Genomic DNA, 26,202 nt, shown 5'->3' with positions numbered 1-26,202 from the left:
TCTTGTTTGTCTATTGAAACCTTTCAGATTTTGACTCAATATCGCGTTGTTGTTACAAAGGAACGTAAAACCACTACTAACCATATATCGAAATAAACCCATCAAACTAACTTAGTGTGAAATAAATATGGTCTCCACGCGTTTGTTTGAACCAATCATATTCATAGAAATGTATAGAAGGTAAGATAATGATTCATAAAATATAGGAAATAGCGTACAAACATGTGCAAGGCTTTGGTAAATTTTTCTTCAAATTTAGCCCAAGAAAATTATTATATATTCATACCATGCAGATTGGTATATTTTCAACACAAAACTCGTTATTGTTGTTACCACATCTAAAATCACTTCTTTTATGTCGGCTTATCAGGAATGATTTGGCGACGTTGGCAGGTAAATTCCATGAAACTTTACACGAGACAACATCTTCGTTCACTGTTAATTCAAAATATAAAAATAAAATTCATTTTAATAGCTAACAGATACATTTTCTATTTGAAAAATAATGTATTGTTAAGCTCGGGTATATTGAATGAAATCAATTTTTTTTTGCTTTTTTTTTTAAAGGAAAACTTATAATGGTAAATAAATTATTAATGACCTAAAATAAGATGTGTTTCAAAAATGTGAAGATAACTTGCATATGAATATTAAAAGCGCGTACGCTTTTCTTCTGAATATTATTTCATTTTCGTACTTTTTTTGTATTGTTGTGTTTTTATATTTTTGTGTTATCAACAAATACATATACATGTTTACATGTACATATACTTCAAATACGATATATCTTGATGATTTTTTTCGGAAAGTAAACTCCAGTTGTTCATATTTTTGTTAACTTATTCGACCACAAAATTTAATTCACCTTACGAAAAATGAGGAGACGTGGTATGGTGGACTATGTGACAATTATATAATAGGTTTGTATCTGCTTACCCTTCCGGAGCACCTGAGATCACCCCTAGTTTTTGGTGGGGTTCGTGCTGTTTATTCTTTAGTTTTCTATGTTGTGTCATGTGTACTATTGTTTTTCTGTTTTTCTTTTTCATTTTTAGCCATGGCGTTGTCAGTTTGTTTTAGATTTATGAGTTTGACTGTCCCTTTCGTCCCTCTTTTGTGTATATATCTTGTTTCAGTGGATACAAATTGAATGGTTGGTAAAGCCTATGAAACAGTCATTTCAAATGAACATGTTTCACTAATTAAGACTATTTTGTTATGAATTTGTTTAAGGTGTGGTTTGAAGTTTTGTTGCTGTTAATGTTTGTGAATACGAAATGGTCTTTATCAATTTCAATAAACGTTAAAATTTCAATAAAAAATATTTTTGAATACGACTTATTTTGAGTTATTACCTAAAAGCAGTATAACGTATGTCAAAACTTCATAAAATATCATTTTTGTTGTATCTGAAAAAAAAGAGTACCTGAAAATTAACGCACTGTTGAAAAACAGACGGAGAAAATATCTAAAGGTTGCATTTCTGTAAATATTGACAATGCAATTTCCCATAGAAACTCCTTTTACGGTTAAAACTGTAACACTTTTACTTAGACGTTTTTAGAAAAATTTTATTCTAGAATTGAAAGTTCATATGTTCTACAGTTTTTTTTTTCAAAGATCAAAGTATAGGACTGTGCGGCATATTTTCAATGTGTATATGCCCTGAACATTTCAGGGGTTTAAACTAACACAAGTTTACTTAACTACCCCTACCTCGAATGAAGGGTTACCACAGATTTCAATGTAATCAATATGCACATGTATATTTACTGGTAACATTCCCAAGTTATGTCTCTATGAGATGGAACACAGAGAGCATAACTGGGAACCAGTATGTAAACAAAATTAATTTTCTATGAATATTCTAGATCTCCCCAAAAGAGGCGTGGTTTGAGATACAGCTGTATTTACAAAGTGCAACCTAAAGCAAGTCTTAAAGTAGACATTTATGATTTGGAGGTCACAAATCTCAATGAAACATTAAAAAAATTGTGAAGGAAATTTGGACATGTTTCTTCAGAATGTTTCAAAGTAAAAACAGGATCTACCATTCTATTGTTTTAATCTGTGGGTTGTTGATAGAGCTCCATTAAGTGGATGAGTTACTGTATTTTACATGTTTTTCATGTATGTGTCCTAAGCCATGTAAATGTATTCGATCAGTTGTCATTGGATACCGTTTTAATTTTGTATTTTAGATCGGATCGTATGGTTTCTTGTTTTAAATGTTGATCATTAAATTCTCCTCATCGCCATGCCTTTCATAGAGTTTGGTGCATTGCTGAAGTTCGTACGATTACCTTAATTGCTTATAGTTGTGTACTATGTTCTTGAATAGAATGCTGAACATTGCCTCAGCACAAAGCCAGTTAGCTGTACATGTAAGACAATGTGTATTGAAAGTCTTAGTCGGTGGAAATTCCCTTAAGGGATACATAATAAACCTATTAACTACATACTTTTCGAACGAGGCGCCAAGATAAAAAAAAACATCTGTAGAAAATATGAATAAAGAAATAAAATATTTTAAAAACACTATCTAATTATATTTAACAATACATTACCGTAAAAACACTCTGGAAGCTAAAATCATTCAAGATAACAAATGTAGATGGATTTATATATAAAAGGACTTTCTTTTGTTTGCCTATCTAAAGCTTTGGATTACTTGTATATTTCGTTTTATTTACTTTTGTAGCTAAACATAACGAATTCTTTAATGATAAAGGTGTACACTAAGATAGCAAACAAATTTGTCAATCATATATTCCCTCCTATCAGTGGCATTTTCGGATTACTTTTTTCATATACAGATATCAAAAAAAGAATTTATTTATGTTAGATTAATTTTATCATATCTGCAACTAGAATGTACAGAACTTTGTTTGTGCAAAGTATGTTATCATGATCACGACGATGATAGTTCTTACAGTTGATATCTTTTTTAACTTGATATCATTATAGGACAGGCAAAATTTTTATGTACCGTCGTAACGGAAGGGGCATTGATGTTACTAATGTCCTTCCGTACCTTTTACGGTCTCTGACTTAAGTCCGTCTCAACCAAATGTTTTACTACTTATATACATTGCTTATTACCACAAAACAAGTTAATGATCAACTTTGAATTTTGGTCGCATCACTGTTCTTCGGTAATGTCCTTTTATAAGGTTGTGTGCAAGTGGGGGCATCATTTGTGTCCCATGGACACAGTTCCCATTAATGTTTTTGTTAATGTCAGAACATTGCATATATGTTAAATTTAAATTATAAAATAAAAATTGATAACTTTTCTAAAGTTATTTCCGAAGGTATGTCCATTTTACCTGACTACAAAGGAATGAAATTATGTTAAAGTATATCACCTTAGGCCAACGTTTTGTTTTTATTTCTATTGCGTCGGCTCACTGCTAGCTATTGTGTTGTCAATTAGAAGTGAGGTGAGATTTTATTTTTTAGCTAATAAGGATGCAATTTATCAAGTAATTCAAATGAGTTCTTTATACTCCAAAAGTAATTAATTCCACTATTTTCGAAGGCCTTACTTGAACAATTTATTATCAGGTTTTTGATTGTATCAATTTTTATTTTATAGTTTAAATTTTACATATATACAATGTTCTGATAAAATCAAAAGAGAAATTTATGTATTAATGAAAAATTATTACAACAGGGTTTTCGATATCACAAACTAGTCAAAACATTTTCTAAATTTTATCATCGGTATAAGGACATCATTCGTAATTATAGCTCAACATGCAGACTTCTTATACCTTCAGGTATTTCACATCCAATTTTGTATGGAAATATTGTTTTTAAAGCACAAAAATGTCAGTTTTCACCCCAGAAGCTAACAAAACTTTTAAATAGACATAGTTACGATACTGTTGTCAGGTCATTAAAGGTTGCATATTTTGGCGCTAATATTGATTCACTTATAGGGTCTTTGCATCGGAAAAAAACACATTTATTTAAAAACCAGTTGTTGGCATGACACGGGTTATGTTCTTCTCATATATGTTATGATGGTATGATACTAAACCCCTAACGGGAAGGATTGTGCCTGATATTCATATGATGCATGATCTTTCTATCAGCTTAATTGAAGTCTGGAGCTGGCATGTCAGTTAACTGCCAGTAGTCTGTTGTAATTTATGTATTATTGTCATTTTGTTTATTTTCTTTGGTTACATCTTCTGACATCAGACTCGGACGTCTCTTGAACTGAATTTAAATGTGCGTATTGTTACAAAAGTATGCGTTTACTTTTCTACATTGGCTTGAGGTATAGGTGGAGTTGAGATCTCATAAACATGTTTAACCCCGCCGCAGTTTTACGCCTGTCCCAAGTCAGGAGCCTCTGCCCTTTGTCAGTCTCGTACTATTTTTAATTTTAGTTTCTTGTGTACAATTTGGAGTTTAATATGGCGTTCATTATCACTGAATTAGTATATATATTTGTTTAGGGGCCAGCTGAAGGACGGCTCCGGGCGCGGGAGTTTCTCGCTACATTGAAGACCTGTTGGTGACCTTCTGCTGTTTTCTGTTCCATACATGGTCGGGTTGTCTCTTTGACACATTCCCCCATTTTCATTCTCAATTTTAAGAACTTCAACAAATAAACAAAATCAGAAATATTCAATTAAAATGGGGGAAAAGTCTGAAAAAAGATGTTAGATTTAAGTTAGAAAACATAAGGATAAAATAAAGTATAGAACTTATGTAATTATGAGTTCCTTCCTGAAGCTTTTTCGGATTTTTTTCAAGTTAAAACACCATTTACTGATGTGAAGTGCGCTAATGCATATGTTTTAAGGAAAATAGTACTTGGGTTAGACGAACTGTTTCCTGTCAGAAAGAGGTTCAGCTAGCAATAAACCAGATATAATTCACCATTTACTACACAAGAAAATGCCTGCTGCAAAGTAGGAATATGACAGTTGTTATTCATTCGTTCGATGTGTTTGAGCGCTTTAATTTGTCATTTGCTTAGGAAAAATCCGTTTATAAATTTCCATGGAAAAAAAAAAATATATGTCCTGCCAATATCATGAATATATAGTAAGTGGAACAAGCATCGTGTACTGTGTGGAGTGGGGGAGCTGAAATAATATTTGCTTTGTGTGTGCAAAGCACATTTATAACAAAATGGAATTGCAAAAAAAGTCTCAGATATTAACGCAATCAAAATTAATAAAACTTACGTACTTCAAAACCATCAAAACAAACGCTTTCTATAGGATCTGTATAGGCAAAGGTACAGTGTGTCCGGCAAAATGATTTTACTTTCCAAAAAAGTCTTAAATTGAAGATAAAGTCGGTTATTAGAGAAGTGACTACATTAGTATACATTATCTGGTTTTGTCGTTTATCCAGATCAGCTTCACTTGAAATATTAATGAAAGTACGTTGAAGGGGGAGACGGGTGGTTGATGGGGGTTGTTGTACTGTCCATACTTATTAGACCTTTTTTTCCTTATTTCGTATTTTAGATAATGCTACAATTTATTATCTCCTATAACTTCTTTTTGTTGTTTTTGTAAATATTGCATCTAGCATTGCTAAGGATTTGTACTCTCAAAACTGAGATTTTCAAATCTTTGCAACTTCGTACTTTATTTTGTAATATAACTGTTTTGTTTATCGCCCATCACATATGAATTTTCTGTTAACGAAATGCGCGTATGATATACAAAATTATAGTGTGTGTAAGGTATTTTTGATGATTTGTTTGTAATTGAAATCTCTCAGTTTCTATTTAATTACACTTTTATTTCCCATTGGTTCCTTTCTTTTAATTTTGTAATTAAGTTGATTTGATTTTTACATCCTTTGGATTTGCTTCTATTATGTGATTTAGGGGCAATGGAGGAATATTAGCTGCTGAATGTTGAATCTGACTTAAGCATTGACAATTTTACTTTGTTGACCAAATACAAAATGAACAGTCATAGTAGAATCGTGTTTGTCAGCAGTAACTTATTTGTAATGATTCATCTTATTCTTTTGGAAATCAAATCTTCAGTTGATTCATTATAAATAAGATGTGGTATGATTGCCAATGAGGCAATTCACTTTCCAAGTCTCAATGAATATACAGTTGACAATGATAAAGTACGGCCCTCAGCATGTAGCCCTGACGTACATGAAGCTTAAAGAGAGCCCGTCGTGACTACTGTAAAACATGTCAAACAGGAAAACCAAAGGATTTAGCTGTATCAAGAAAGAAAAACCGAGAAACCATCAAGAACCACTACACCAAACCACAACCACTGAAAACAACACCATTTCTTATTTGATCTTTGATTTTAAATATAAATCCAGTGGCACATTATTTTTATAATGACATCTATAAATAACATGAAGGATATAAAGACATGGCAATTATGTCTTTACATGAGTTGATATCATCCTAACTTATTCCATTGGTGAATCTTTAAGATAAAATTGGAAACCGTTATATTGAAGCGACCTCTACGTTTCATTTTCTTTTTTCTAATTTCATCGGTAGTCGATTTCGGAGAAAAACACACAGATAGTGAAGGACTATTATATATGTTATTCGATTTATCCATATCGTTTAAGGGACAATGAATTTCATTGGATGTCAAAACTGTTAGTATATTGTCGCATGTAGAGTAGGATATGGTTACTTTTCCGAGACACCTGAGATCATCTCCAGTTTCGGTAGGGATCGTGTTGCCCAGTCTCTAGTTGTCTATGTTGTGTTTTGTTTACTGTTATTAATTTGTCTTGTGATTGTTTTTCGTTGGTTTTTTTTTTTTTGTGACATAGGAATGCAGTTTGTTTTAGAATAGTGAATTTGATGTCTGTCTATTCGAAACTTAAAATGTGGCGCAAGCTTTTGAATAACCCACTACGAAGATTTTTGAGTGTGCACCACAATTTTTTCATAAACATATGGAATATTACAGTTATTCCCTAAATAAAGTAAGATGAGGCTGGTCATTTGGTATTTATTTGAATTTTTCTTCATTTGCCTGCTTTACTTGATTGGCAATGTTGTCGGTAGATTGCAAATACCTAATTATTGTTGAGATTTAAAAAGATGCGTTTCGGGTGTGATTTTTTTTTTTAAATATACATGTATGGTATTACACAAAAACCGAAAGTTCGACTCTATCTGACACTAAAGACTTTATATTGTTTTTTATTGTTTGTTTGTACGAATAAGTGACTTTTTGGTGCAAACCAAATTTTAATATTCTGGCGTCACAAAAGTTTATTCTCTAAAAAAGATGTAAAAGACAAACATCAATCTTCAAAATACTACACTACAAATCATAAACCACTAATTTTGCGTCCGTCGTGTTGCGCATGGCAAAAACAAAGTCATAGTAAATCGATAAAGGTAATTCAGAAATTTCATTAGTTTACACTTGAATCGGCAGAATAGTTATGGTTTGTTACGGTAGAAACAAAACGTATGAAAACATTTTGCCATTTGACATGTGGAGAGACAACATTTAACCAGTAACTGGTGACATAAAATTAAAATCAAAACAGAGAAAATAAGTGTTTTGAAAAATCTAGAATCAGATTTACATACAAGTAATACATGATATGTTATACGCAATACAATAGTCATGCAAAGCATACATCTTGAAAATATTTTGTCAAAGAAGCATCAACATTATCAAGTCTGTTGTTTTACTCTGCGCATCAAATTTACTACAAATAATATTTCAAAAGCAATGGAAAATTTTGAAAGATAATGCATTTTGTACTTGCTCTCCCTGCAGAGGAGTAATGAACTTAGTGTGACGTCCATTTTTACTAAACTAGTACACTTGTTTGTTAAGGTGACGCACGCCTCCGGGTGCGGAATTTTCTTGCTGTTTGGAACCATTGGGGACTTTGGCTGCTTCTGTTATTTGGTCGGGTTGTTGACTCTTAGACACATTCCCACTTTCCATTCCCAATTCTATAGATATAGGAAGATGTGGTGTGAGTGCCAATGAGACAACTCTCCATCCAAATAACAATTTATAAAAGTAAACCATTATAGGTCAATGTACGGCCTTCAACACGGAGCCTTGGCTCACACCGAACAACAAGCAAAATTACTAGTGTTAAACCATTCAAACGGGAAAACCAACGGTCTAATCTATATAAAAAACGAGAAACACGTATAAATTACATAGACAAACGATAACTACTGTACATCATATTTTATGTTTATTTCAGGCAGTGGACAACGCAAAAATATTTAAGCAATTCGCAATATACATTTATTCAAATGACATAGATATAAATTGGAAATTATCACTGACGTTTGATAAAAATGTCGTTATCACATTTATAATAGGACGTCATTCCAGCAAAAGATTCTAAGCTGGTAAAATCATTTTCAGCCACATAGTACACCTGACTAGGATCAAACAAAACGCTTACAAAATTATCATACGAGCAATCCTGACCGGCCACAACACCGACCACCTCGATATGGGATTGTTGCAGCCGAGTTACTCCTCTTTTTATATTAGCAAAATTCAGCCATTTTCCATCGGAAACGATAACTATAATCTTCCTATTTGAACCTCTACCTCCATTAGAAGATAGAAATCCTTTCTGTCGGAGTTGGTTCAATGCAAAGCTTAAATTGGAAGTCAAACTCCCTTTTCTGTCTACTTGAAGAGCTGTGGCCACCATTTTATCCGTATTGTTCGACCAAGACAAAGGAAACACCTGGGATATGTTATTTGTGTATGAATACAAACCGATATGTGCATCAGCATTATAACGAACTACTTTTTCTATAACACGTCTTATTGCTTCTTGTCTTGATCTGTATCCAACAGAAGTTTGGTTGATATTGATGTCTTGCAGGATAATTATATCTGTGTCTGTGTGTCGCATACAATCTGAAACACAATACTGGACTTTAATTTAAGCGTTTTTACCGGAATTGCACGACAAACACATTATTTAATAAAAAACAAACTAATCTAATAATTTTATTTTATAAAAATTCATTGTAAATGCCCTGATGACATACATTAAATCGTCAATTCTATATAACGTTTGAGCCAATTTTAGGACAAAAGCTAATTCGTAGCATGAGGAATTATTTTTTTCAATTTCGCTTCAATATATTGTAGAAGTAAATAAACTCATCATAGATACCAGGACTAAATTTTGTATATACGCCAGACGCGCGTCTCGTCTACAAAAGACACATCAGTGACGCTCAAATTCAAAAGATGTAAAGGGCCAAATAAAGTACGAAGTTGAAGAGCATTGAGGACCAAAATTCTTAAAAGTTCTTGACTAATCCAGCTAAGGTAATCTATGGCTGAGGTAGAAAAGCCTTAGTATTTCAAAAATTCTAAATTTTGTAAACAGTTAATATATAAATATTACCATATCAATGATAATTCATTTCAGCACAAAAAGTGCTGACTACTGGGCTGATGATACCCTCAGGGAAATAAATTTCCAACAGCAGTGGTATCTACATAAGTTTTCTTTATTGTTATTATCAGATAATTAAGAAAACAATGACGAGAAAAATTGATTAAAATAAATTGATTTTTTTTGCATATCCTGATCATGCAATAGCTATTATAAATGTTGAAAAACCGACTAAGACGTCTAAGCATACAATTCCACACTTAACTTATCGATAAATTTCCATGAAAATGTATTGTTTCTGTAATCTACCTAAGATTGAACGGCGGTTAGCAACAATCATTGCATGATATATTGATAGTCTAGCTTCCAAAGTAAAACTTATGTGTTACCATTTTGCATTTGGTGGTATTTAAAGCACCTGTTGGATTCAGATTGCAATTAACTGAAGATAACTCGTAAATATAACAGTGTTGATTAATATTCAAGATTATCAATTTACAACCCCTACTTGGGGGAAACCCTTATTTTTAGGCACCAATCAACCAGTTGCAATGAATAGACATGTTTATACTAAGTGTAAAGCAGTTTTAAATATAAAGTCGTTAAATGAATTGGATTAAACAGCTATTAAAAAATACCTGTACAATCTTTGTGTGCTGTGTCCTTAAGTATTTTGTTGTATATGTCATCGAAATGCAGCAAATCAAATGTAAGTTCTGGTTTGTTTGATAGCATGACCATTTCTGAATGATCGACAGATCTTCCTACTGCAACTGTCATAATAGATCTGATTGGTCGATGATATGCCGAAAGTTGATTCAAAGATAAGGCATAATTTTCAGCGTCATGTCGGTCTGATGACAATCCATCGTAAAGTAGAATAATGTAATGTGATGCGTTGGTAAGCCTAGATCCACTCGTCGTGTTCCTTGCTAGCTAAACATAGTATTATACATATATAAGTTATTATCATTATTGTTTTACAGCCATTTTATAATCTATATTAGTTCTGAACATCGATAACTGAAACAGAACATACAGATATATTCTGAGACAGTTGACATCAAGATAATATTTTTTTTTTATTATTGAAAGGTTTATAGTAACTTATAAATCTTTGATGCTCATCAATGGCGTATAAAAAGCTAAAAGGTGACATCAGAAATAACAAGGCTTTGGTTTATTACACTATATGTATATGCACTTTACGACATCATAAGAAATATTAGTGTCACAATTCAAAACGGTTGGGTGATTTCAAGAATATGGATAATAAAGAAATAATACGCTTTAGTATTGCAATATGACGTGGGTTCAAAATGTTAATATAATAACTTTCTATGGCCTCTATATACTGATGTCTTATTTTTTGGAAACATGTACAATTTGCTATTTTTTTAAACTTTTTTTTCTACTAAGGCAAGCCAACCAAATGATCGCCTGAAAGGTTATGAAACAACTTGATTTTTTTTGTTCCATTTAAATTAATCAATATTGACTTTCACAATCCGCAATGTACTCATCTGGTTAATTGTTTATTTCGCTTTCCCTTTTAGTGCAATATTTGCTCATTGACGTTCAACATTAAAAACTAGAGGCTCTCAAGAGCCTGTGTCGCTCACCTTGGTCTATGTGCATATTAAACAATGGACACAAATAAATTCATGACAAAATTGTGTTTTGGTGATCATGATGTGTTTGTAGATCTTACTTTACTGGACATTCTTCTTGCTACAATTATCTCTATCTATAATGAACTTGGCCCAGTAATTACAGTGGAAAATATATACTAAAATTTATGAAAATTGTAAAAAAATTACTATAAAGGGCAATAACTCCTTAAGGGGTAAACTGACGATTTTGGTCATGTTGAATTATTTGTAGATCTTACTTTGCGGAACATTATAGCTGTTTACAGTTTATCTCTATCTATTATAATATTCAAGATAATAACCAAAAACTACCAAATTTCCTTAAAATTACTAATTCTGGGGCAGCAACCCAACAACCAGTTGTCTGCTTTGCCTGAAAATTTCAGGGCAGATAGATCTTGTCAAACAATGTAGCCCCTGTCAGATTTGTTCTAAATGCTTTGGTTTCAGAGATTTAAGCCAAAATCTACATTTCTACCCTATGTACTATGTTTAGCCATGGCGGCCATCTTGGTTGGTTGGCAGGGTCACGCCACACATTTTTAAAACTAGATACCCAAATGATGATGGTGGCCAAGTTTGGTTAAATTTTGCCTAGTAGTTTCAGAGGAGAAGATTCTTTAAAAGAATACTAAAATTTAAGAAAAATGGTTAAAAATTGACTTTAAAAGGCAATAACTCCTTTATGGGTCAACTGACAATTTTGGTCATGTTGAATTATTTGTAGATCTTACTTTGCTGAACATTATTGCTGTAACAGTTTATCTCTATCTATAATAATAATCAAGATAATAAGCAAAAACTGCAAAATTTCCTTAAAATTACTTATTCAGGGGCAGCAACCCAACAACGAGTTGTCCTACTTGTCTGAAAATTTCAGGGCAGATAGATCTTGACCTAATAGATTATTTAACCCCCATGTCAGATTTGCTCTAAATGCATTGGTTTTAGAGATATAAGCCAAAATCTACATTTTACCCCTATGTTCTATTTTTAGCTATGGCGGCCATCTTGATTGGTTGGCAGGGTCACGCCACACATTTTTTAAACTAGATACCCCAATGATGATTGTGGCCAAGTTTGGAATAATTTGGCCCAGTAGTTTCAGAGGAGAAGATTTTTGTAAAAGATTACTAAGATTTACGAAAGATGGTTAAAAATTGACTATAAAGGGCAATAATTCCTAAAGGGATAAAAAATGACCATTTCGGTCATGTTGACTTATTTGTAAATCTTACTTCGCTGAACATTATTGCTGTTTACAGTTTATCTCTATCTATAATAATATTCAAGATAATAACCAAAACAGTCAAATTTCCTTAAAATTACCAATTTAGGGGCAGCAACCCAACAACGGGTTGTCCAATTCATCTCAAAATTTCAGCGCAAATAGATCTTGATCCGATAAACAATTTTACCCCACGTCAGATTTGCTCTAAATGCTTTGGTTTTTGAGTTATAAGCCAAAAACTGCATTTTACCCCTATGTTCTTTTTTTAGCCATGACGGCCATCTTGGTTGGTTGGCCGGGTCACCGGACTATTTTTTTAAACTAAATACCCCAATGATGATTGTGGCCAAGTTTGGTTTAATTTGGCCCAGTAGTTTCAGATGAGACGACGGCGACGGACGACGGACGCCGGACGACGGACGACGGACGACGGACGACGGACGACGGACGCAAAGTGATGGGAAAAGCTCATTTGGCCCTTTGGGCCAGGTGAGCATAAAATGAATACGATAACATATAATTTAAATATAATTGATTTAGATACCTCAACGGCTTTTGACAAGGCAACTTTGGTGTACGTTGGCGAATGTATTCCGTGGATTTGTTTCAAAGCTTGAAGAATATCGGGTTTCGATGAGAAGTCGTTGAAGTCGAATAAAACCTGTGCTGTGAACCCGTATGTGATGACAGAAAATTGATAGTCATTTGCTCCCATTGGAAGTTTGTTCACAAATTTTGAAATAAATTCTATTGTACGATTAATATCACTTTCCTGGCTACTTGAACTGTCCACAATAAATGTTATATCTGCATGTCCCGGTCTACAGTCTGCAAAAAAGGTCATTCTTTGAACAATTTGTCAAGTATTAGCCGCTGTACATTTACTAAGTAACTAACGTCACTAACGTTACCTATTGTTTACGTAACGTTGCCTTGTACATAACTTGAATACAATTTGATATGAACACAACGCCTTTCATTACTAACCCTAAAGCGAAGTACTAACCACAAGAAACACGATACACGATATTGGTGCCGTGACCCATGGAGAAATTAAAAGCAATTCGTGGTGGTCACCGTAGTGCAGTTACAAGATTAATTAATAGAACGAAGGAAAGAATTTCGCAAGAAGATATTGGACATGAAGAACTTTCGGCTGCCGCAGACAACCTTACAAAGAAGAGGAACCTGCTTGAATCTTTAGACTCACAGATCTTAGATGGAACCGAACTAGAAGACATGGAACAAGAAATTCTTGACGCGGACGATTATGCAATGAATATGGAAGTCGCCATTCGCCGATTCAAGGACATAGTTTCTGGAAACAAAACAACCCCATTTCAGCAAACGGTGAGTGAAACAACTTATGTTCCAATAGCCAATACACTTGATTCATCAAATTTTCCGTCAACAAGTATTGCAAATCATAATTCAAACCATTCAGAAAATGTATTTTCCGTAGATAACAACTCCGTTTATACGAATGCAAACCCAACAACAGCAACAAATTTCTATCACAAGCTACCGAAGCTTGATCTACCAAACTTTACGGGAGACATATTAACATGGCAGACATTTTGGGAATCGTTTCAGACAACCATTCATCACAATCCCTCTTTGACAAATATACAAAAGTTCAGCTATCTCAAATCTCAGGTACACAGTGAAGCCGCACAATGCATATCCGGTTTATCTCTATCAAACGCCAACTATGAACACGCAATTATATTGTTAAAGGAGAGGTATGGACAGACACAAACAATTATAAACGCGTACATGCAGAATCTACTAGAACTTTCGCATCCGTCACTTACACCACAAAGCATAAGAGCATTTTACGATAAAATGGAATCGTGCATAAGGGGATTAGAGTCGCTCGGACAATCGCAAGACACATTCGGATCACTTTTAGTACCAATAATATTTGGAAAACTACCCGATGAAATGAGAAAACTTATGACCAGAGAACATGGGAAAAAGAATTGGGATATTAGGTCACTGAGGGAAGCGATTGGTAAAGAAATGCACGTACAGGAAACTGGTTTTTCGAATCAATCAGATAACTTTACTCCCACTGCATCATTTTACACAGCAGCTAAACCCAAAAGCTATTCAAGACCCCAGTTCGGAAGCTATCAGACCAAGCCCAAAACATGTATTTATTGCAAACAATCACATTCTTCCCTAGAATGCACAACTGTTGTAGACAGAGAAAAACGCTTTTCTATAATTAAACAGAAAAAAGTATGCTACAATTGCTTTGGAAGTCATAAAGTTTCAGAATGCCGCTCGCGTTTTAGATGTAGAAAATGTGATAAAAAGCACCACACTAGTCTTTGTGACAGTAATAAGAATCAAGAAAAAGAAAGCGTAAGTACAGCAAAACCCTTACCGCAAAATGCCATAGTCAATACAGTAGAGAGCGAAAATGATGCATTAACATGTTACACGTCGACATCGAACATTAAACCAAGGACAGACGTTTTGTTAAAGACAGCCATCTCACCAGTATGGGTAGATGACAGGTCAGTTACAGCTTATATACTATTAGATGAAGGATCTCAGAAGTCGTTTATTAGCGAGGAATTAGCCGCTAAACTGCAATTAAAACCGAATGGAACCTCGACAGTTAGCCTAGCAGCATTTGGAGATGAAAACAGAAATATACGCAATTTGGACATTGCCGTAATAGATTTACAAACTCAGAATGGGAAGAAAATACCAATGGAAGTATTTATTGTCCCTACTATCGCAGCCCCGTTACACAATCGCATGCCATACAATGCTGCTAAACTGCCTTACCTCAGTGGACTTACATTAGCGCACCCTGTTAGCGACATGGATGAATTCAGGATTTCATTTTTAATAGGTTCGGATTACTACTGGGATATCGTTGAAGACACAGTTATCCGAGGACCAGGCCCGACCGCAGTAGAATCAAAACTCGGATACCTACTTTCTGGACCAATGAAAGACTCAGCTGAACCCACATCCTCATCTTTCACGTTACAACACAAGACAGAAGAAGTCGATTTGAAACGTTTTGGGAAAATCGAATCAATGGCAGAAGTATCTGACAATTCAATTAAATTTAACAAAGACTATTTTGAGACGTATCAATCAAACAGCAACACAATGAAGAACAATGGTAGGATTCACACATTTAGCAGGGAACCAGGAATGATGAAAATCCACGGAGACAGAGCACCGAGTAAAACTGAAGCCAAGCTAAAGATTCAAACATGGACTTAATATTTTCATGACAATATACTTACTGGTATCAAGTGCGCCGTAATTTTGATAATGATCATAGTGAATAGACAGTTTAACAATTTCTATTTTATTACATGGACTTTAAATAGTTAATTATCATTTCACACTTTGTATCATGCTAATTTCTTTTTCATAATTTTAGATTAATTTTCACTTTTCGGCGCCCCCAGTGTCAAGTATTAGCCGCTGTACATTTACTAAGTAACTAACGTCACTAACGTTACCTATTGTTTACGTAACGTTGCCTTGTGCGCAACGTCGCATAACTTGAATACAATTTGATATGAACACAACGCCTTTCATTACTAACCCTAAAGCGAAGTACTAACCACAAGAAACACGATACACGATACAATTCTGCTATTTATATCGGAGGGATGATTATTTCTATCGTTAAAAGAGAAAGACGGTAGATTTTTCTTTCATCCGTTGCTAGATCTGCTTTATTTTTTGTTTGGTACATATTTATTTCCTAGAGAAATCCTATAAGTGGCATTCTATATATTCAACTTCTTTTTTTGTGTTTATATCTCACTGGTGATGTGTTATACGAGACCTTGTTGTATATGCATTAAAAACAATGAATATATAATATTGAAAATAATGTGTTACAAGTTTGTTTACTAGTTACTATTCACCTTCTTTCACCAGTACTGACAACTGCAACTGATTTTAAATAGAACTAAGGATAAACATTGTTAATTTTCCAGTTTTGTGAATTAATTTAATTGATATATTCTTGTATTTATAAATTAAATGTTTACAAAATTTTGAATTTTTGGAAATACTAATAGTGCGGTGACTGAAGGCAGATTTTTTGGAATTTAATCTCCCCACCGAACACACACCTACATAATATATCATTGGAAAGAGGAAATCGTGTACTATAATAATATGCCTGTCGTCAGGACTTGATATGGTCACATTTTTTTTAAATTGAGGTCAAAGGTCATATGTAAAAATTTGTGAAAATTTGGGTTGGTTTCAATTTTGACATTTTTTTCTATTTCTAAACTCTACTTAAATACAAATGATACTGTTTTGGCTTTAGTAATATTTGTTATTATACATTAACCTTAATCATTGAGATTGTTTTATCAAAAAAAAAATCTAAAACGACGTAAAATAAACAAAACTTAAAAAAATCAAGTTTTCAACCTATAAAATGTTAAGAGCACCTAAACCTTAGAAAAATATCAATTTCAGGTAAAAATCAAGTGTCATGCAGGACAATACCTTAAAATTATTTTTTAAACTATCATATTGGGTGAGGTATCAAACCAAAGCCATAGAACACTACAGTCAAATATGACCTCAAATTAAATTTGCGGATACTTCAGGTTTTTTATAGACTACTCGTTGCTTTTTTTTTTTTTCTCACAATTATTACTGCTACCATAGTATTATCTTTTGTGGTGTATTTAACTCTGGTTAATATCTATTACATTATATGTTTTGTAACTATATCCCCCCTTTTTTCCCTTGCAACGTACCACAGACTTCAAAAGTATTCCATATAAAAAAAGAAGATGTGATATGATTGCAAATGAGACAACTCTCCAAATGAGACCAAATGAGACATAAAACAATTATAGGTCCCGTACGGGTTTCAACAATGAGTAAAAGTCATACTGCAAAGTCTTCAATTCCCGAAACGAATAATGTAAAACAAACAAAAAATCTAACGGCCTGATTAATGTACAAAATAAATAATAAAGAAACCAATATAGTATATAAAAACAAACGACAAACACTGCATTACCGTCTCGTAACTTAAAACTGACACATACAGATAGTGGCGGGGTTTAACTTTTTTAAGGGCACGCCAACAATCCCCTAACCTCGGGACTGGATTCGTGTGTACCAGTGCAACAAGCTTTATACCAAATCAACCCTTATCTCCATCATGTTCATTTTCACCAACTGTCACAATAACAATAACGGTACCATTTTTTCTGCACCAGATGCGCATTTCGACAATACATGTCTCTTCAGTGATGCTCGTGGCCAAAATATGTGAAATCCAAAGCTTATATTAAAGATGAAGAGCTATAATCCAAAAGTTCCAAAAAGTATAGCCAAATCCGTGAAATGAATCAGAGCTTTGCATGAGGGAGATACATTCCTTAATTTATAATAATTTCTAACATTTTGACATGTTTTAATATTTCTACACATTTCACTCATGGCCACATGAAAGGTTCTGCTCAAAGCAAACACGTTATTTTGAGTTTTTCTTTACAAGTACAGACAAGGTATTGTAGGAAGTCAGAAGACATTTGTTCCTAAAAATCACCAGCTTCAAACCATCCCTATCAATTCATCCAAGATTTAACAGAGATCTATAAGGGGGTTTAGGAAGGTGTGATGACATCCATATGCTTGTCTGCAAAGATGCTGGGGAAACATCATACGAGAAGTACACACTATCTTAAATTCGCTCAATTTCATGGTTGGCAACACATTAGATAGCGTCGCACTTTATTTTAAGAACCATAAAATCCATTGGCATTCAATGTTTCAACAAGGTGTTTTGAACCAAACTCACGGTACATTTGTAAAGCCAATCCTAAATGAAAAGGAGTAAAATAAAAAAGATTGCCTCAACAATTGCTTAGCATTTCCACAACTTCTCTGGTGCCTGAGAAAAGTCTTGGCTGTATGGAGTTTCATTGAGTAACCATAGAATGAATTGCAATAAATACGAAGGCATTGACTGAATTAAGAAGGAAGAAACAATTAATCCAAAGTTGGGTAGTCTTCTTTAGAGTTTCGATGTCTTTTCTAAGTAAACTTGCAGCGGAATTAAATATCTGTCCGTTATTTGTGTCTATTACTGTTGACATTGAGATTTTGAGGTCAGTTTTCAATTGACTAGAAGCTTATATGGCGTCTAAAATAGTTAATTTGCTACTAAATAATATGTTATATTTGCCTTGAACTTGTTGAAGTTGTTTGACAACTGAATTTCTATAGAAATAAATGAGTTTAGACTGCATTTTTCATGTAAAATATTTTAAATAAGAATCAGCCTGAAGAAATGATTTATATTTATCAAGTAACGGTGCCATGAGGAATGACCATTAAATCGTTGTCAAAAGCCAAAATAGAATTAGTAAAAGCAGTATCGTGTTCTGAAATATCTGCTTCCACGGGTTTGGGTTTATTTGTTTTCGTTTTTAGCAAATATTTTGTAATGCAACCAAAATGACAGAGTGCATGAAGTTTAAAAGATGGACGGGAAACTATTTCAACTTTAACTTTATCTGACACGGATAAAACATTTTTAATGCGCTCATCTGATTCAAACTTGAGTAATTTTTTATCTTTCTAAAATGTTTTGTTGCAACAAAATATACAAGCGCTCCAGATGAACGACTGCATTCTAGAACGTGTACACTGAATACCCGAGACTGAGGGACAACAATCAGATAATTGTATGTCGTCAAACTTCCTGCACGGAGTTCTTCAAATTAACAGTTATCGCATGAAACATCTTGATGTTCCCCTCATCCAATCTTTTATGCAATGCAGATACAAAAGTAGACTTCCCTAAACTGGTAAATTGACTTAAAATTTCAATCGAGGTTTTTTTAGCATATTTTTTATTCACTGCATAAAATTTAACGACTTTTGTCTGTTCTTTGGACTTAATCGAGCAAGTTGCAAAGGACTTGACATATCACGGAATATTTACTGAAACTATCCGTCATTATTTTGATCTTACAATAAGACTTTTCTGACAAAGTATATTTTATGTTTTATAACGAAAAAACATAGAATATAAACATATACAAACAAAGTATATGGCATATATCAGTGCACTTTAATTGAAAATATTTGTATATAATAGCGAAAAAGGTAGTAATTTCATATATCATTTGAGAGCAAATTATTGACTAATACACAAAATGGGACGGAAGGCAAGTGATTGAGTTCCGTGTTGAAATTGAAGATTTTTACTCCATTCTTTTTCCATTGATTTCTTAAGTTTTTTTCATATTTTGGTTCCGAAATTTTTATCACTTATTAGTTTTATTAAATACTATATGCTTAAAATATTATGGGATAATTTTTATTACTACTATGAAGAAGAAACTAAAGTTTGAGTTTGAATTTGCAATTAAAATTACCTCAATTTTAAATAGTCTGAACTTACAAATTTTATAGATTAGGAGAAAATAAAATACTGAATAGCATATTTTGACATGTAAAAATAGCTTCAGGAAAAACTATTTCAATCAAATTTAAACAAACATACCCATTTTTTTCATTTTGAAAAAGGGGGGTTGAAACTCTCCAATATACTACCAGTCATTAAAACGACTTTTTAGAAAAAAGTGACCGTACGAAATTCTGACGACAGGGCAAAAACTAAAGAAGACATATTTGTCTTTAAGTTAAGACCATTTTTAGCCGTGTGTTATTTGGGGAGATTAAACTCGCGATCTAGACGACTTTTTACACTTCTGTCACCGCACTATAAGGCTTTTCTACCTCAGGCATAGATTACCGTAGCTGTATTTGGCAACACTTTTAGGAATTTTGGATCTCAATGCTCTTCAACTTCGTACCTTATTTGGCTTTTTTTTTAAACTTTTTTGGATTCGAGCGTCACTGATGAGTCTTTTGTAGACGAAACGCGCGTATGGCGTATATTTAAAATTTAGTCCTGGTATCTATGATGAGTTTTATTTTCAAAGCTGTACCATATTTAAATGTGCAAATTGACTAATTGAAAGTACTGACATTCCGGTTATGCCAATAATCCCACAATTGCGAAAGGGTCACCTGAATTTATAATTTGTGATAAAGTAAAGTTGTCAAAAGTTTGATAATCTATTTTCGATATTCTATTTTCTGCGGCAGAATTCTTTGGTTTATGTAAACATAGTAAATGAAATAACATAAAAAAAGAAACATTCCTTCGTATATTGAGTTAATATATTTGCTCACCTTTTTCACATGTTGTGCCATTAAACCGCTTTGTACAATGACAAGAAAAGTTGGCCCATTTATCTGTACAAGATCCTTCATTCTGACATGGTACTGATAGACATTCGTTCTTATCTGTAAAAAGAATGGTAATAATTTACAAAGCGATGAAAGAAAACATACTATACTCATATCATCCGTTACGCCTGGGAAACATAACTGAACTGAAAGGTATTCTATCTGCATGCCTGTTTTATAACCCTACTTAAAGCTGACGAGGAAAGGAAATAACTCGACTAGCGAAAGATAAATTGTATAGCCTAGTTGTATAGCCATGTGAACTAGATGGTTGGAAAAATTGTACACGGTGTTGCTAAAAAATATTATTTTGAGGCAATATTGACTACAGTTGAAAGTTATTTTAAATATTTATCCATTTTATTGATTTGAAATTACATGCAATTATAAAATGACTGGACAAATAATGAAATATGCAAAATGACCAAATTGCGAAAAATGTTGAAACAAGAATGTGTCCAAAGTACACGGATGCCCCACTCGCACTATCATTTTCCATGTTCCATGGACCGTGAAATTGGGTAATTATCTTATTTGGCATTAAAATTGGAAAGATTATATCATAAGCAACAAGTGTACTAAGTTTCAAGTTGATTGGACTTCAGCTTCATCAAAAACTACCTTGACCAAAAACTTTAACCTGAAACTCCCACTTTCATTTTCTATGTTCAGTGGACCGTGAAATTGGGGTCAAAAGTCTAATTTGGCTTAAAAATTAGAAAGATCATCTCATAAGCAACAAGTGCACTAAGTTTCAAGTTGATTGGACTTCAGCTTCATCAAAAACTACCTTGACCAAAAACTTTAACCTGGACGGACGAACGGAACCACAGACGGACAGACGGACGGACGAACAAAGCCACAGACCAGAAAACATAATGCCCCTCTACTATCGTAGTTGGGGCATAAAAATGCCCCTATGTAAGTTAGAGAAATCCTAGTTTGTACCAATTAACAAACGGATATATTATTGTTTCTTAAACTGCCATTAAAAAGAAGTACTTTTAAATATAATCAATTCACGAATCCGTTATTATACTTGTTAATGGTACTAATTTTGAGCGTTTGTAAATTCTATTTTGCCAGTAAAGCTATAGCAATGCTTTAAATATATTATGCACGTTCTGGATTACCTTTAATTAGGTTGGCTTGATACAACAAACATGCATACAATATTTTAAAATAGAATTAAGAAAGTACTTCTGAAGAATAAAATGTAAGCAAAGATTAGTAGCAATACCTTAATTGCATTCATGTGTACGGTTTCATCTTTGTTTTTTTATTGTGTGAATATAGAAAAGTTAATTTTGTTCTTGGCTATGAACAGGTCCTTGCATTTGATGCCATTTTTGTTTATAACATGTTTATTTTTACAATATATATGGTGATTCCGGACTATTTTGCATGGTTTTCTCATAGACAGGCTCTAAAATGTTAGTGTATCCATAAAAGACAACCAATACCAAGAGTTATAAACGCAACAATAAAACAATTTGTTATAGTCTTTTGTAACACTATTCAATAGTATGTCTGTTAATTGAACAATTATAACTGACCAGTACTGCAGCTTGTTGCTTCGTCCCAGCCTGGAATACAATTACATCTGTAACTTCCGGTTAAGTCATGACACGATCCGCCATTACTACATGGAAAGGATAAGCACTGGTCATCTACAAAGTAAGATATTTAACATGTTTAATGTCAATAGCTAGCTGTCAAAATTACTGTTGAATCGTTTATAAAGAGTAATTGCGCGTAGACTTTTGTCTGGGAACTTTTACATATACTTCATATTTTCAATTGAATATTATTAAGGTAGCACAATACAAAGATTTTATACCTCCAATTCCATAGTTTTAAAATGCTGTAACTTTCATTATAATGCTTGAAAATTTATAATAGTGGTATCTATGGATAACTAACAGATTAATCTTTCAAATTAATTCAATGTTAGTATTATACAACAATTGTGTAATCAATTATAATGATAACTATGTCTACAAAGTTTTACAACAAAATTCCACTTTCATTTTGAAATTACCTTCTTCGTGGTACACCCATGAGAGTTGATTTTATTATATATTGTTCCTTGAGTCATTATCTACAAAAGGTTGTCTCAGATTTTGGATAGAATGTATATATCAAATTTTACACCTAATCATACATTATCTACTTTTATGTGGTAAGGATGTTTACACTAATTACAAATTTATTAGAGAATGGAATACGATAGCGATAATTGGAGACACACTTTTGAAGCTGTGTTGATTAAGATAACGTTGAAATTTCGTGTGTAGGTATAGAGATGAAAGAGTTAAATTCATTCAAGTGAAATTACCAAGCTTTTGCCCTTAATTGCATAATAAAATAATTACATAATGATTACATAACAAAAATATTGCATTCATTTAAAAGATTATTATTTTATCTATCAGTATATACCTCTTTTATTAATTTATATACAGTTTTAAGAAAGTTACAGCATTTTAAAGGATTGTGGATTGGAAGTAAAAAAATCTTTGTATTGTGCTACCTTAAACATCAACGTTAACATAACTATAGTTCATTTAGTGTTAAACGTCACTGACTGTCACGTCAAAACTATGATGCTATTTCGTACCCGTCAATTTTTATATTTGAGGTAATGCATTAGATTGAACGAGTCAGTCGGCACTAACTTAATTTTGATATTAATACGTTTGTAGCTTGTGTATTTTCACTATACATGTGCAATCTATTTAACTCTACGCAAAACTATTTTCAGGTTTTTGCAACATACCTGTGCAACCTATTCGCCAATGACTAGGGCATGGAGTAGCGAGATAGCAAGTTTGTGTCGGTAAACATGACGAAGTTGAACATCGGATCTCTCTTGAATTTTCGTTGTGTTGCTAAAACAATTAAAAAAATATATATATAGTTGTATTTGGTATTTGGCACAATACCAGTTCCAGATATATAATGCGTTGATAACATTTAAGGATTAACTTCTTGAGACATACTTGAATTTCAAAATTCAAGAACGTTTCATAACGTAATAACAGGTCTGACATACTGTTTGGTTTATCTTTAGAGCTGAAGGCTGCCAAATCTATAATGCCGATATACACATCCTAGTAAACTGAAAATAGCTACATAAATTATTTGTTTACACCCAGTGTCCTGTATTTAAGGTATATATGGAACGATATCATATTTAATATTGTATCAATTTTTTTATTCTGCCGGCACAATGGGCCGAGAGGGACAACTAAACACATAAAAAGGTGCTACACATTCTCAGAATGCAATTTCAGATATTCCATTAATGTTCACAATCTGATCAAAGTGAACTGTGCATCAAACGGTCAAACGAACACCGTCCCTACAATGATCTAGTCACGAGACCGGAAATGCCCATGTGACCACAATGATGTTGCTGCACTTATTAAATCATTTCTTTTATAAAATTATTCGATTGTTGTCTTGTTTATCATTTCTTTTTTCCTTTACATTAAAAATCAATAATGGTAAACATTTGTCTTTCATTTCTGCATTTGTTTACTCTCCTTTTGCAATTTTCAGTCTACTAGGATGTGTGTGTATATCTGCATTATTGATTAAGCAGCTTTCGGCTATAAAGATAAACCAAACAGTTGTTGTTCTTTCATTTTTTATGTGTTATGTCATTTGATTTTGCCAAGATTAGGGACTTTCCGATTTGATTTGAGTTCAGCATTTTTGTGATTTTACTTTTTTTGTCCATAGTACATATTCATTTAGATTTTGCTAATGTTTTGGTTCAAAAGCATTTATGTATAAATAATTCTATCAGGAAGATTCGTTGACTTTGCCTCTTATTTATTTGTGTTTATAAGCAGTGTGAAACGTTCCTATTCTATGCAAAATTAAACAACGAACAATGTGCAAGTGCAAGATGCATGTCACCAATTGTGAATTGAAACAAAACTCTTTCTAACGCTTATTATTTTCACTGTAGCACTGGAAAGGATTAAACTTTATATATGCAAAGTTTTTCTTTGGTTGAAATAAAGGTAAATACTGTACAATTTTTTTAAACGTGCCAATTTAACAAAGACTAATAGGGGAAAATAAATGGTGGTATTACACCTATACACTAATCTTTCAAATGTGTGAATATGTCATAAGCATTAGAAAAAAGCATAAATATGTGCAAAAATCAATAACTAGGGGTAAACATATATAAGATACGGTATGTATTAATATTTAAGGAAGGACATGACGTTTAGCAGCCGAAAAATCGTAATTGACTGAAGATGTCATTTTATAAATGCAAGTATGTGGTTGACCTTGACCTTTGCGATTTGTGTGTAAATAAGATAGGTGACCGTTTGTCCGAAGGGAACATGCATTTTTCTTTTTCTTTTTTTCTTTTTTTATATATATATAACTTAAGATATACCATGCATATTTGTTTGTTGTGTTCACAATACCCTTCAACTTCGTCACATCTAGGATCACTTCTTTTGTGTCGACTTGTCAGGAATGATTTAGCAACACGAGCAGGTAAATTCCATGAAACTTTGGACGAAATAACCTCGTCTGTTGCTGGAAATGAGGATAGTTTTGAATGCAAATTTATCCCCTTCCCTTTAATAAATATGACATACCGAATTAGACTATTTAACTGATTTGTTATCTCATAAGCAACACGAGGGGTGCCACATGTGGAGCAATATCTGCTTACCCTTCCAGAGCACCTGATATCCCCCCTAGTTTTTGGTGGGGTTCGTGTTGTGTATTCTTAAGTTTTCTAGGTTGTGTCATGTGTACTATTGTTTGTCTGTTTGTCCTTTTCATTTTTAGCCGTGGCGTTGTCAGTTTATTTTCTATTTATGAGTTTGACTGTCCCTCTGGTATCTTTCGTCCCTCTTTTATTGAACTGCAAGACATGTTTGGCTAATGAACAGATAACCTATATTTGAAGAAAAGGATACTGCACGAAAATTATCCTTAAACAATGTATTTAATTCTTTGATGTTGTTTGTTATATTAATTCCACGGAGTAATTACTTGTCATGAAAACATATATCTAGACTTTAAAATACGATATCTCATAATCCTTTTCAGAAGTTAATATCTGTTTCTCATATTCTCATTTTCATTCGTGTAAATATATATATATAAAAAACATGTGGTATATTTCTAATGCGACAACAAGTCTTCACTAATTTTGTAAAGTTTAAAGGGTAATGAGAGCATTGGTTAGCAATAATCTGTCATACAAAGAGTTGATTTGAGGTTTTGTGCTTTGGTAACAAAGAAATGAGGATATCTCATAATCATTTTCATAAGTTAATTTCTTTTTCTCATATTCTCATTTTAATTCGTGTAAATATATAACAAAATAACAAAAAAAACATGTGGTATATTTCTAATGCGACAACAAATCTTCACTAATTTTGTAAAGTTTAAAGGATAATAATTACATTAGATGTATGTTTCATTATAATACGTTATTCTGATTGGCTAACTGCACATCGCGTGCTATTCCTGAAACAATTGTATTGGACAATAACATTTATCATTCATGATGACACGAGGTCCCACAATAAAGTGCACAGGTAAATTAAATGAAAACTTGATAAAAATCGTGTTTTCATGATTCTAGCTAAAAAAATGTAATTATAAGTA

General features: G+C 32.9%; 1 protein-coding gene across 4 annotated transcripts in view; it reads right to left on the bottom strand.

Moving 5' to 3' along the window:
• Positions 1-26,202, bottom strand: part of LOC143053946 (matrilin-1-like) — a 36,874-nt gene that overhangs the window by 10,004 nt on the left and 668 nt on the right. For 2 of the 4 annotated variants that reach the window (XM_076226764.1, XM_076226761.1), the window contains 7 exons: positions 24,971-25,116; positions 23,327-23,438; positions 22,104-22,217; positions 20,491-20,604; positions 12,806-13,089; positions 10,017-10,314; positions 8,190-8,888 (listed from right to left, as the gene is read on the bottom strand). In XM_076226764.1, the coding sequence (XP_076082879.1) occupies positions 8,290-8,888; positions 10,017-10,314; positions 12,806-13,089; positions 20,491-20,604; positions 22,104-22,217; positions 23,327-23,438; positions 24,971-25,116 (1,667 nt within the window). In that variant the 3' untranslated portion in view covers positions 8,190-8,289. Of the gene's footprint in view, positions 1-8,189; positions 8,889-10,016; positions 10,315-12,805; positions 13,090-20,490; positions 20,605-22,103; positions 22,218-23,326; positions 23,439-24,970; positions 25,117-26,202 lie in introns of those variants that run through there. The other 2 variants (XM_076226762.1, XM_076226763.1) reach the window with 2 other exon arrangements.

The sequence above is a fragment of the Mytilus galloprovincialis genome, chromosome 12, assembly GCF_965363235.1.
Source record: "Mytilus galloprovincialis chromosome 12, xbMytGall1.hap1.1, whole genome shotgun sequence".
In the NCBI taxonomy this organism is placed as follows: Eukaryota; Metazoa; Mollusca; class Bivalvia; order Mytilida; family Mytilidae; genus Mytilus; species Mytilus galloprovincialis.
The sequence above is the reverse complement of the archived record's forward strand: the minus strand, read 5'-3'. Positions and strand labels throughout refer to the sequence as shown.